This window comes from Anneissia japonica, unplaced genomic scaffold (assembly GCF_011630105.1).
Source record: "Anneissia japonica isolate Jap-2015-1 unplaced genomic scaffold, ASM1163010v1 scaffold19772_len17361_cov159, whole genome shotgun sequence".
Lineage (NCBI taxonomy): Eukaryota > Metazoa > Echinodermata > Crinoidea > Comatulida > Comatulidae > Anneissia > Anneissia japonica.
In genome coordinates this window covers 3,214-16,267 of record NW_022745805.1, presented here as the reverse complement: position 1 = coordinate 16,267, position 13,054 = coordinate 3,214, and the positions used below count along the sequence as shown (strand labels likewise).

Below are 13,054 nucleotides of genomic sequence, written 5' to 3'. Positions count from 1 at the left end.
ACTGGCCAATAAGAAACTGGAAATTGTAAACGCGTACGTGTGATTGGTTGATGATAGAAACGTGCTCAACATACTAATCGATAGCGCTTGCTAACCGTTAGCGGTATCCGGATACCGCTAACGGTTAGCGCTAACCGATTGGGCGTTCTCACGCGGGTGCTAACGGTTAGCGCTAACGGTCAGCTCCCGATCCGGATACTAGGGCTCTCGTGAGAACCAGGCTATTTACATGAAGTTGTAACATTCAATGATGCCAATACCATAGACATTTTCTTACCTATGATGAAAATGTTGAATGTACAGTACCCAGTGTTGTCATAATCATCGGTAGCATTACAAGTGACAGTAGTGTTAGGTTTAGATAAACTACTTCCATTCATGTAATCACACATTGGTGTAAAGCTATATCCAGAGTTGTCTGTAACAGTGGGTGCTGTCCAGAAGGTAGTTGCCATGTAATCATCACCTGTTACGTTTATATTTGGTGGACATTTAAGCACTGGAGCCTCACAGTCTAGAGAAAATAATCAAACAAACATAATATTGTTCTGTATGTATCACTAGTAAATATTTTTCGAAAGAATTGACTATAAAATACATAATAAATATGAGTATGTTATGAGTTATGCTGTTTATACTACCATTTTTATGAGCTTGAATTGATTGTTAGCTACATTCTATTTCATGTTGTGTAAAATAAAATCAATATTTCATTTTGAATTTATGGATAGGCCTATTAGGATACCCGCTGGAAATTTTTTAAATAATATTAAAGGCAGGCTTACTAAGTTATGTTTTTAAATAAAGATGAATTTTTTCTAGTAAGCATTCAGTAAGAGGGGAAAATCAAATAAAAATATTATACAAAAATATATTGCAATACTTTCAAAATGTTCATTGTACCTTTAACTTTAACAGTAAATTTGCAATAAGCAGTTTTCTCAAAACAATCTGTTGCTGTGTATCCTACTGTGTATACACCAAGTGACAAAGGTTCCCCACTTGTGTAGTTTGTAGTTAGGCCTATGTCGACCTTGCTACAACAGTTGTCAGATGCATTGGCTGCTTCCCAAGTCGCATTTACTGAATATGTACCTAGGTCAGTGCACACTTCAATGTCAAATGGGCACGTAACGTTTGGGGCAGTCTCATCTGTTAACAATAAAAATAATAACTTCCTCTGTTTACGCTTTACTGTAAAGGCAGGCATAATAGTAATATAATAATAATAATAATAGTTGGACTTGTAGAGTAATATATTCATTAAGATGGTCAAAAGACCGAATTAGCGGCGAAAGATGACGTCATCACAATTTGGCCGAGTGGGTATAAAATTGTAAACAAAGCCTAAATGTCATATTCTGTAACGTTGCGGGTTTTTGTATGGTCCAGGAAAACAAGCAAAAAAACCAAAGTACGCGGGTAAGATACTTTTTAAAACATTGGTAGGTTAAGGAAGGTTAATTCATAAAACCATCAGAAGACGTTTGATTTGATTTTCATGTAAAATTAAGTTAAATATACGTAGAGTTTTTACAGGCTAGGCCTCGGCCCCTGACACTTGTTGCACGACAACGCGACACGGCTGGATGTGATGATTGAGGGAGGCCTGACTGTTTTGGTTCGAATACCCACTAATAACTGAACAGCGTCGATTGATAATTCGGTCTATTATACAGAATCGTGAGGCATTAGCACAATCACACAGATACAAACATTATTTTGCAACATTGAGCACTGAATTATAAACAAAAACCAAAACATAAAATTACAAAATGTTAGCATCCAAGAATTCTGTACTTTGTGGAGTCTAGTATTGTCATGAATTCCTACTTGACGTATTTCCGAGCGGTAATGACTAGGAATCCCTCTTTGACATATAAATTACAAACACTGTTCACAATGTTGTAAAACAACTCTCAAATAAATTTTTAATTTAATAATAAACTCCAGCAAGAATCCTCTATCAGAATAACAAAACAACACTCACATTAACATGTGTTTCAAAAAGAGCTCCAGAAAGATAAAACTGTCAGCTTATATAATCCTAGCTGTACAACTCCAGAGTATTCAAGAGTATTCTATATAGCCTAAGTTCCTCATTGGTTACCTTACATCATAATTAACCAGTAGGCTTATTGCCTCTACAGTACCCAAGATTCCAGAAATTTCCAAATATTACTCTTGGATTCTACATGGTGTCATATGTTACACTATAATTACCAATGTTGTTTACATTGTTTATTTGGTCATTAAATGTTATTCTGAATGTTCTATGTATTAAAAATGTTAAAATAAGGCAATGAATGGTAATTAATTTATTACAAGTATGTATAATCGTATTAAGGTGAAATTAACAATAACAATAACATAAACCAAACATAAATATTATTTTATATATTTTAAAAATAAATGGTGACTTCAATATTAATACAATAATATATTATAAAAATTATCATATCAACAATGTTAAATGTACGCCATCTTAAAATGTTTTATTTATATTTGAATAATTTTACGTATATAAAAACGAATCATAGGCCTACCATAGATTGTAACTGTGAAGTTACAGTTGCCAACGTTTTCAAAATCGTCTGTGGCATTACAAGTTACAATGGTGCTGTAATTCGAGAAAGTGCTTCCACTGACATAATCACATACCGCTGTAAAGCTATACCCAGTGTTGTTTATAACTTTCGGCGGCTTCCAGGTGGCAGTTGCCATGCAGTCAGAATCAGCTGTTACAATCTGGTTTGAAGGACATTTAAGAATCGGTGGTCCATTGACTGGTGAAGTAACAAATTATGAATGATTGTATATGATTACAAATTTAAATAGCAAATATTTAAAAAATTCAAAAAAATAGATTTTTAATCAACTTAAAAATTATTTTTCTGCTTTTTTTTTTCTTAATCAAACAGATCAGAAAAGCCCGAACCTAGTATAGCGCCACACTAGATACCGGTATTTCAAACACGGATCAAATTATCTGAATTAAACTTTTTGGAAAGGTTAACAAAGATAGAAGAAAGAAAATTATTTTATTTTATCAACGACGCAGATTTAAAGATTATTATTATTATAGTGTCCCTCTTTGAAATAAAAGGTGTTTGGGCGAGTTACTGTGCGTTTGGAAGAGGAGTGGAGCGAAGTGAGGTGGGGTGGTATTGGTGGTGGTTGAAGTAAAATAGGAAACACTTTGGGAGGTTTATTTTATAAAAAGGATTTGTGGTGGCCGGAGATATGTTCTCTACTGAGTGCTCTTATTATTATTATTAATATTATTATTATTATTATTATTATTATTATTATTATTATTATTATTATTATTAGTATTAGTATTATTATTATTATCATTATCATTATCATTATCATTATCATTATTATTATCATTATTATTATTATTATTATTATTATTATTATTATTATCATCATCATCATCATCATTTATAGTAATAATGAAAATAAACTAGCATACTATCTTGACAAAATTGACCATGATAGTTGTCGGTGCATGTGCAGAAGTAGCCACTTGATGAACTGTCGTTTCGACAAGATCCACCATTGAAGCAACGATGACCCTGAACACAAGAGTCGACGTTACCCTAAACAAATATAAATCCAAAACTTAAATTATTGGTGACGCATATTTACAGTAAAATAATTCTTGTTACATGATTTGCTATTTTTATATAAAACATTTTTTAACAGAAGGGGAAAATGAAGCTTAGAGATAAATCTAGTTTTCAAGTTGGCCTCTATTTAACTATAATTTGTTCAGATGATAAAAATAGAACAAGACAGCATTGAAAAAAATGATAGTAGATCTTACCTGTATGAAATCTGTATTATTATGCATATCGTAAAACCATACACCTGCTTCAGGTATAAGTGTCACGTTTGCTGACTCGCTGTCATGTTCATACATTTTGCACAATGATGAGCTGGTTGCATAGGAAAATGCCAAGCAGAGTGAATGCTTACGACACTTTATTAAGCATACATACTTAGAAATGCCTCGGAGAGTCTTGATTTCATTTTTCACAGTTGTATTTTTGCGTCCGTAATACTTAAATGCTGTGGACTGTAAGTCTTTTATGTTGCATTTCGTGTACCCGGCAACCAAATTGACTACAGTGATGGGTATTATCAATGTAACTAACATTTTCGTAGTGACACAATAAAACGTAGCTGTTCATCAGTCAACTTGCTTTTACGTCTGAGAAGTGTTATGGCAGTACATTACATTTTGAACAACAGCGATTGAATGACGTGGATCTAAGATTTCCAATCAATCGATTTTGTTAAGATATAGAGACTTTAAGCAAACAGACTATGATGATGTCTATAATATTATATGCTTAATATCACATGCATATTTCTTGACGTCGTTTTGCTAATCGTCAATAACATAATTTAAAAACGATCCTTTGCGCTTGCATCTCTAGCGTTTGTTTTTTATGAGAGATGGTTTCAACCAATATAGATTAAAAAGATATAGAATAAAAGTAAATTTGCCACTGTCAATAAACAAACATAAAAGATGAGTATTAAATATGCTTACTAAAATAGAGAGCTGACATCATCTAATCCGTGAATTCTTTACACATGAATTATGTTCAAGTCTAATCTGTTTTTTCGGCTACAATTCACTCAAGACTCTATAGGCATACTCATTTCCGTCTGCTAAAAAGTTGCCAACACAGATAAACTATTAAAAAAACATTATCAATCAAACCAGTAACATTCAGGTACATGCTTAGCCAACGTTAAAATTCAGAACCTTTTGTAGATCGGCCACGGATAATACTTAAGAACCTTGAAAAGCATGATTATAGAATTATTTTAATCGTGATAGGCCTAATCATTTATTTATGGATTGTAGGCCTACACTTGTCATAAAAGACATTACAGAACTGCAAAGATAATTTGGCTTTTGATACATCCTTGGTCATTATTGTGATTACAACACTTGGTTCAACACACTGGTGGATAGATTTGAATAAATGTTTACATAATGTTAAAGGCATAAAAGTGCACAAAAAAACAAACAAACAGTAGCAAAAAAAATCGCAACGGGTAACAATTGTGATATCGATTACATATCGACTACTATTGGTGAGCTTTCAGACACGATTTTACTTTGCGATTGGGTGCGATTGGGTGTCGCAATTGCTACAACCGATCGCAATGCGAAGCTAGTCTGAATGGGGTATTAGACTTGATGATAGCATATTATTCTTGAGATATACATTGATGCATTGGAGATCAATGTGTAAATTAATAATAATAAGCATAACTGTTTAATAATTACTATTGTGAACCGTTATACCATCTAATTCCTCCATGGTTATGATATAGATATATTATATATTATTGGAGATCAATGAGTAATTTAATGATAGTGAGCAAAACTGTTTAGTAATTATTATTGTTGTGAACTGTTCGATTGGCATACATTGATTTATATAAAATATATTATTGGAGATCAATGTGTGGTCTATTGTTAATGAGCATAATTACCTTAGTTAATTATCATTGATAGGAATTGTTTATGATTAATTAAGATAATGCTAACGTTATATTGTTATTATTATGGATATTATTATATTAATGGAGATCGATGTCTAGTATAATAATGGTAATGGGCAGTACTAGTTAATTAATAAGTGTATAAATTGCGATAATGGCTAGATGCCGGAATTAGCACTCTCAGACCTATATTTGAATATATATATTTTTTCTCCATTTTTTTTGGTTAATTTTTGAAAAATGAAGGGGGCCCGGGCCGGCCTCCCCCTCTCCAATTTTGAATCCGCCACTGAGATACCGATAAAATGTTTATCTTTTTAACTTGAACTGCAAAAAAAAATTCGTCACATACTACTAGCAACATTTACATTTAGAACATGCACCAGGTTAATTCCTGTTTTAGTCTTGCGCCAAATGTCACATGAACTTTTCTTTACAATTTACTACCAATCTGCAGTGGCGGATCTAGCATTTAGCAATTTAGCTATTCATCCCCCTCTAGATCCGCCACTGCGCTGTAGTTACCAATTATCAGTTTTTAGTTGCTCTGCTTATCACCAATTCGAAAGCTGTTGCAGTGAGTTTACATCTACTCTTATTCGAATGATGACATGTCAACATTTAATTCGTAGTGACCCGAAGATGAAAGCCGATAAAATTTATCATTGCCAAGCCAGTGCTCACTACAGATGTTCCCAAACCAGGATTTTTATGCCGCCCGACCAATCTCTATTGAAGTTTAGTGATCCATCTTTCAGCCTTCGGAATACTTAGAACGTGAAAAAAACAAAACAAACATTACTTCGGTGCAGTCAAATCTTACAAAATCCTAATTGGTTCAGAGAATGATTGAATAGAATTAGATTATGAAAAGCCAAATTATTATTTTTTAATAAATCATCGAATTGAGCTGCATATAATCAAGAATTATAGTATCGTTTGGAATTCCGATTTTATTGCGCTGATTCATTGGATTTTTACATTCCAACTCGCTTTCGCGGAAACGACTACGAAAGGTGGTGAGACGGGACGGGACACTTGAAAGAAAGAAAAATTAACAAGTGCGTCCTGCCAGTGGCAGATCCAGTGGTGGCAAAGAGGTGTTTGCATATACTACTTAATAGTTCAATTGCTTCAGGTTTTTTTTTTTTTTTTTTTTTTTTTTTTTTTTTTTTTTTTTTTTTTTTTTTTTTTTTTTTTTTTTTTTTTTTTTTTTTTTTTTTTTTTTTTTTTAATGAATTCTGGTGAAATGTCAAATCTGCTGTATTAGGTAGTTAGACCTTTTGACAAAAAGAGAAGCATGTCTAAACGAAAATATAATATTCTGCATGCGGGGCACCATTTGTAACATCGTAATTTATATTATAATAATTGCATTCTGTAAGCATAGAAATACCACAGAATTATGTTGAATAACTATTCTGTATATGAGTAATACTGAGTTAATTTTAGAATGCCTTCTCATGTAAATTTATCGGATATATATTAATTTTGATTTAGTCCAATTTAAAATAGGATTTAATTATTAGTAGTGACGACAGTAGCTCATCTCAGTCAGCTAAACTGTAGCGGTCACTGTATGTGTGCTTTCTATCTTTGGTGAGGGTATTTGTGTTTGTTTGTTTGTATTGGATATAAAGCAAATTAATTACTAATAAAGGTTTACCGTCCATCCTCCACCGTCAGTATTCATATCACAGTACACTTAGAACGATTCACTCTCAATACCTAGAGGACGGATCATGTAGTCTCCATTACTGGCATCGTCATTGTTGTCACGGATTTCAGTGCAGTCTCGGGGATAAGCTTGCAGAAACACATTAACCAGTCAGGAGCAAAATAATACAATTTAAGTAATTTAATTGCTAAACTAATGAATGTGGTTTTATCAGAGCAATCATTACTGTACCTTGTGGATAAGTACAACTGTGATGGCTAATGGTGTTGTTACAGCAACTGGAATTGGCACAGCAACTGCTTCCTTCTGTGCTTGCCTCCTGACTGTGACAGCAAGAGAATCACGAACATTGTCACTGTAAAGGTGCACATTGTTTTTTTACTGGTGTGATCTGTGGTATATACGGTAGAGAATCAATGATAATATCAACTCTCACAATATACTATTTTAATCCTAACCTTGATCCACGTCCGGTCCGAGATGGTGATATAGGTATTATTTGATTTTCTGCACCGTTGTATTTAGCCTTCTTGAAACAGTTTCCTTCCTTCCTTCCCAGTTTCTATAGGTGGAAGCTGTAGTGTGTGGCTTATGAATAGGCCTATTAATAAAGGCCTATGTATTTGCAATGTATAAATGATGTCGAGAAAACCACACAATTCGATCATTAGAGAATAATGTACACGTAAGAGACCAAGGCAGTAAGATCTAAACACAATATTTACATAGGCTACGAAATGTGTTTTATTGCTTTTAGATATCAACTTTTTACTATTTACCAAACAGGAAAGTACTGCATTATGAAAGTAATACCTGTCGGAAAAATATTGTTCGCAATTCATAATGTTTATTTTCTATTAAAATTACCAATACAGCATTAGCCATCGAATAGCTTGTTGTTTCTATCTATAACTGAAATATTCTAGAAAAGTTTCATAAAAGACTACATAAAACATAAATTATAATCCTTGTTGAATATTGATATTCATCAAGAGCGGACATTAGGTAATTCTCTGAACAACTATTGAAGTCTAAACTTTCAATCTACGAATTTTCATCTCAGTTGTTTTCAATGAATAGTAATAACCTTTCCAATGTTTCCACACGACTCCTTTAGCGTACTGGTCGGTTTCACCCTTCAAGTACAAGCCATTCAAATTCGACCAAAGACAGCTGTTGTACCACCATGCTCCTTTGTAAAGCACTGCACACGACAAACCATACGTATCATGATCTCTATCAGATGTTGAAAATTGTAAATTACGATGCCAATCAAGAGAATCGCCTATATATCGGAACAAAAATGGCTTAATACGCTGATAATACAATGTAATTTATAAATCATAACTATAGTCTCTTTATTATAACGGTTCATTTTCCATGTTTTATTTGATTGTTTACAGCAGAAGCATATGTCACCTTTGTTGATATTGGACCAAACAAGCAAAACCTATGATTTTAGATACAACACATAAAACAAAATAAATAGTCCAATAACACACTAAATGCATTAATAAATAAGATTTAAAAATTAAATATAATTTCTGTTATATCTTTATTAACTCACTATAGACCTACCTGCATCGCCACTGTAAGTTCCAAGTATCAGTCTGAAATTGTTCTGTTCGTCAGCAAGTCGAAAGTTGTCGTAGCGGGCGTACTTAGATTCTCCTTCGAAGGAAGACATGTCAACTCTTAATTCGTAGTTACCTGCAGACGAAAGCCGATGGATTTTCTCATTACCAAGCCAATGCTCGCTATTGACATTCCCAAACCCTAATTTGTATTCCGACCAATTTTTATAGAAGTCGATGGTTCCATCTTCTCGTTTTTGGAAGACCTGAAAAATTACAAAGAGTCCTGCTTAATTAGGAAAATGTAAGCCTAAATAGGCCTATATATTATTGTATACATAATGATGGTTCTTGAATCATTAATCATTAATTAATTATTTAGTTTTGATTTACATTTCGCATATCTATATAGTGTTGTTGTAAAATGTATTTCAAACCAGTCATGCTTGGCTGGTTTTTGATTTTTTGGGACAGAATTTGGAGAAGGCGTTTGATCAAGTCAGACCTACGTTTTGAATTTGAATTATTACATTTTAAAGAAATTTGAAAAATTTGAACTACGTTTTGAAAAATTATAAATTCATTTTGGGAAACTAGATCTACATTTTGAGAAATTTACGCCTAAGTTTTGATAAATTAGACATTGAATTTTGCAATTACATTTTGATTTTAACATGGACTTTTGCTGAGTATGGCACCCCATAGTGTTTGCACTCAATTGCAACACAACGCATAAAAACAGCCTTGAGTAGACGGTAATTCGAATAGACGTATCCAAACAGAACTTCTCTCGACTATCAAAACAAAAACCGCGATTGGAGGCAAGATAATTAAGCCGGTTTTCCACTAGGCGAAATTATTCGCGCGAATCGAATGCGTCTGCTTATGCACATGCGCATTCACATTCCTATCAGAGTTTTTGCGAAGCGAAAAAATGCACAACCAATCAGAGCACAGGAAGCGAACCGACGGTTTGATTCGCGAGAATAAATTCGTCTAGTGGAAAACCAGCTTTAAGAGAGGGACAAGTCTGACGTCACATGACGATAGTCGCGTGTATTATTTTTTTGTTTCATTTAAGGACATTTTGTATTTTTCAATTACATTTTCATTTTGTACAAATGAACATTCTAATTATAAAAAAAAAAATCTTATAAACTGTTCAATTTTTTTTTGTCTCATTTATACAAAAAAGGGAAAATTAAACAACAAGGCACGATTCGAATTCACATCCTCCCTTTATCAAAAACACGGCGTTAACCAACAGCGACGTGTCCTGTTAGCGCTAGTGGTAGTAATTAATAGCAATTATCAACCGTCCAGAAAACCCATAGGTTTATAACTTACGCCAGTTTATACCCAGCCGCGTAACAGGGGTCTTGGGTCATGGGGGCGGGGGGGGGCAAAGGTAATAATTTTCCCGGTTAGTAATTTATGACCCGGTGTGACACTCTCCCCCTCACACACACCCCCCAACCCATCGCCCATTATAAAAAAACAATACGACATAGGCCTTACCTTATATATAATATTAGGCCACACATGTGTGTTTGAAACAAAATAAGCATTTTCATTATAGTTGAGGCCCTTCTTTTAGGTTAACCATTATATTTTAAATTTTCTTCTTCTTTGAGTTGGGACTATTGTATGTGCTCAATTAACTTAGAAGCAAAGGAGGACAAGCAAATGTTGTATATGCGCGCGAAGCGCGCAAAAATGTTTGAGTTTTGGGGATTATCATATGGCTACATGACTACTACACACACGTGTGTTTGAAGCTAAATATACCGGTAAGTTTTTTCATTATGGTTTTATTTATTACAAACACAATCTTTAACCCAATACACATTGAGGCCCTTCTTTTTTATTTTCTTTCTCTTTGAGTTTGGGCTAGTATTCAATTAACAGGAGGCGAGGAAATGCACAAGCTAACCCTAAAAATTGCGCGCGAAGCGCGCAAAATTTTTTTGTGTTTTTAATGCAAATTTCGTCGGAATTGACAAGAATCCTGTCCAAACTCCCTAAAATGTACATTTTTAGAGGAAATTTGCCTACTTTACCAAGAAATGTGCACAAAGCGCTCCCAATTGGACATTTTCAGGCACTTTTAGGGGTGAAAATGCATCTTTGGTGCCGGAGAGAGATTTTCCACAGGACTTATCCCTTTGCCCCCGGTGGTTACACCACTGCAGAGAATAAAGATTTGATCAAGGCGCTACTAAACCAAAATGCGTTGTACGTCTTCTCATTTACATAAGACATGTATCACTCACAAACTGCGGGTCGCGACCCGCCAGTGGGTACGCAAAAATATATTTTATGAAATTCATAGATTGGAAATTTATTTTTTATAGTATTAACATCGATAGTTTAAAATTTAAGTATGAAAAAACATCACATGCTTCAACAATCAAAATGCCGAATTACCTCAGTATTTGTTCTGCTTGCACATTCACAGAATCTTTTAAACCAGTGTATTTGATAGTTGACAGAATCACATTTTGATATAAAAATGTATAGCTTATGATTATGGTTTGAATATAAACACCTGTATTCATATGACAAGACAGTATTTAGTGTGTTTACCATTATTCAATTTGTTTAATTGTACGCTACTCTTTACTAAATAAATATGATTCTATTTTCTTTAATTGTTTGTACACTTACACCAACGTTCCGCAAACTGCGGGTCGCGACCCACCAGGCAGTGGGTACGCAAAAATATATTTGTGGGTCAAGAGGCTTGACAAAAATCACAACAATTTAGATAGACCCTTTTAGAGACCATATCGGCATTAGGATACACTGAAATACAGTTTATTTTGTGATACATTTTTTACATTTCGAAATGTCACCTCATAACTAAGACCATGACTAAACTTGACAAAAACGTCTTATTTGAGCGCGCATATCTCCACTCCAACTTTTCCGCTTTGATGTCTTAAGCTACCTAGCTATGCGCGTATAGTCAAACTTCCTAATCAATCTAGTTTAGGAGCGATTGAGTTCATGTAGGTTCGCGTGAGTTATGGGGATTCCCCGTGAAGCGCGTATACGATAACTTTTTATTTTTGGTGAAGACCCTTAAGTATTTCTTGATATTTGCTCATTTAATTCCGATGAAATAATGAATTAGGTACCTGGGAATAGTTTTATGATGAACAGACGTCCAAATAATTCCGTAATTTTCATTTTGTGACTGGCTGGTGTACAGTATTATGATTAAGATAAAAGATAAAAAATAGGGGTCTTCGTTTTATAGACACCCATATAGGGTGTCTATAAAACGAAGACCCTTAAGTATTTCTTTGTTTTCCTCAATTTATTCTGATGAAATAATGAAATATGTACCTGGGAATAGTTTTATGATGATTTGGAAATACTTCCAATGAAATAATTGAGAAATAATCGTAGGTCTTCTTTTTATAGGTCTTCGGTCTTCGTTTTGTAGACACCCATATAGGGTGTCTATAAAACGAAGACCCTTGGATATTTCACAAACAGACGTCCAAATAATTCCGTAATTTTCATTTTGTGACTGCCTGGTGTATTATGATTAAGATAAAAGAGAAAAAATAGGGGTCTTCGTTTTATAGACACCCGGCTGACAACTGCTCGCTTTCAAGTTCAGACGGATTTAACCTGAATCCGCAGAATCCGCATTTTAGAAATGGCCGTGATGGTTAGTGTTGTTGGTATTGCTGTTGTTGTTTTTGCTGTTGTCAGTAGTGGTGTTAGTGTTGTAATTAATTGTTCTTGCTGTTGTTGCTTCTTACCGTCCATCCACCACCGTCAGTGTCCATATCGCAGTACACTCTAAACGGTTCGCCTTCGTCATGAGGCTGAATCATGTAGTCTCCACTACTCGCTTCGTCATTGTTTTCAAGGAGTTCAGTACAGTCTTGGGGATAAGCTTGCAGAAAAAAAAAATAAAGTACCTAGTCAGGAGCAAAATATTGCAATTTTTTTCTTGCTACCCCATTAAAAGTAAAGTGTAGTCTACCTTGTGGATCAGAATTACAATTGCTACCGATGGTGTTGTAATAGCAACTACAAATAGTCTAGCAACACTTGCCTCATGTGTTGCTCACCTCGTGTGACTATGCGACAGCATTTCACACACAACAGTGCCGCTGTGAATGTCCATATGTTTTACATTCGCGTCTACCGTGGTATACGACATCAGAATGATAATTAAATGATTACCGTATATTCCAGTGTATAAGCCGCAAATTTTATACGCGATTCCCCCCCCCCCCCCGGAAGTTTG

At 34.2% G+C, this 13,054-nt stretch overlaps 2 protein-coding genes across 2 annotated transcripts; both read right to left on the bottom strand.

The window, feature by feature from the left end:
• Positions 1 to 277: 277 nt before the first annotated feature.
• LOC117120032 (hyalin-like) lies at positions 278 to 4,987 on the bottom strand (the record flags this gene model as incomplete). The annotated part of the gene is made up of 6 exons (XM_033265030.1): positions 4,565 to 4,987; positions 3,833 to 4,278; positions 3,479 to 3,605; positions 2,547 to 2,786; positions 904 to 1,152; positions 278 to 514 (listed from the first exon to the last, which is right to left on the bottom strand). Coding segments are annotated over exons 2-6 (1,186 nt in total), but the record flags the coding sequence as incomplete, so codon positions are not given.
• Positions 4,988 to 8,035: 3,048 nt separating this feature from the next.
• Positions 8,036 to 12,722, bottom strand: LOC117120031 (ficolin-2-like; the record flags this gene model as incomplete). The annotated part of the gene is made up of 3 exons (XM_033265029.1): positions 8,036 to 8,495; positions 8,789 to 9,050; positions 12,561 to 12,722. Coding segments are annotated over 3 exons (678 nt in total), but the record flags the coding sequence as incomplete, so codon positions are not given.
• Positions 12,723 to 13,054: the final 332 nt, after the last annotated feature.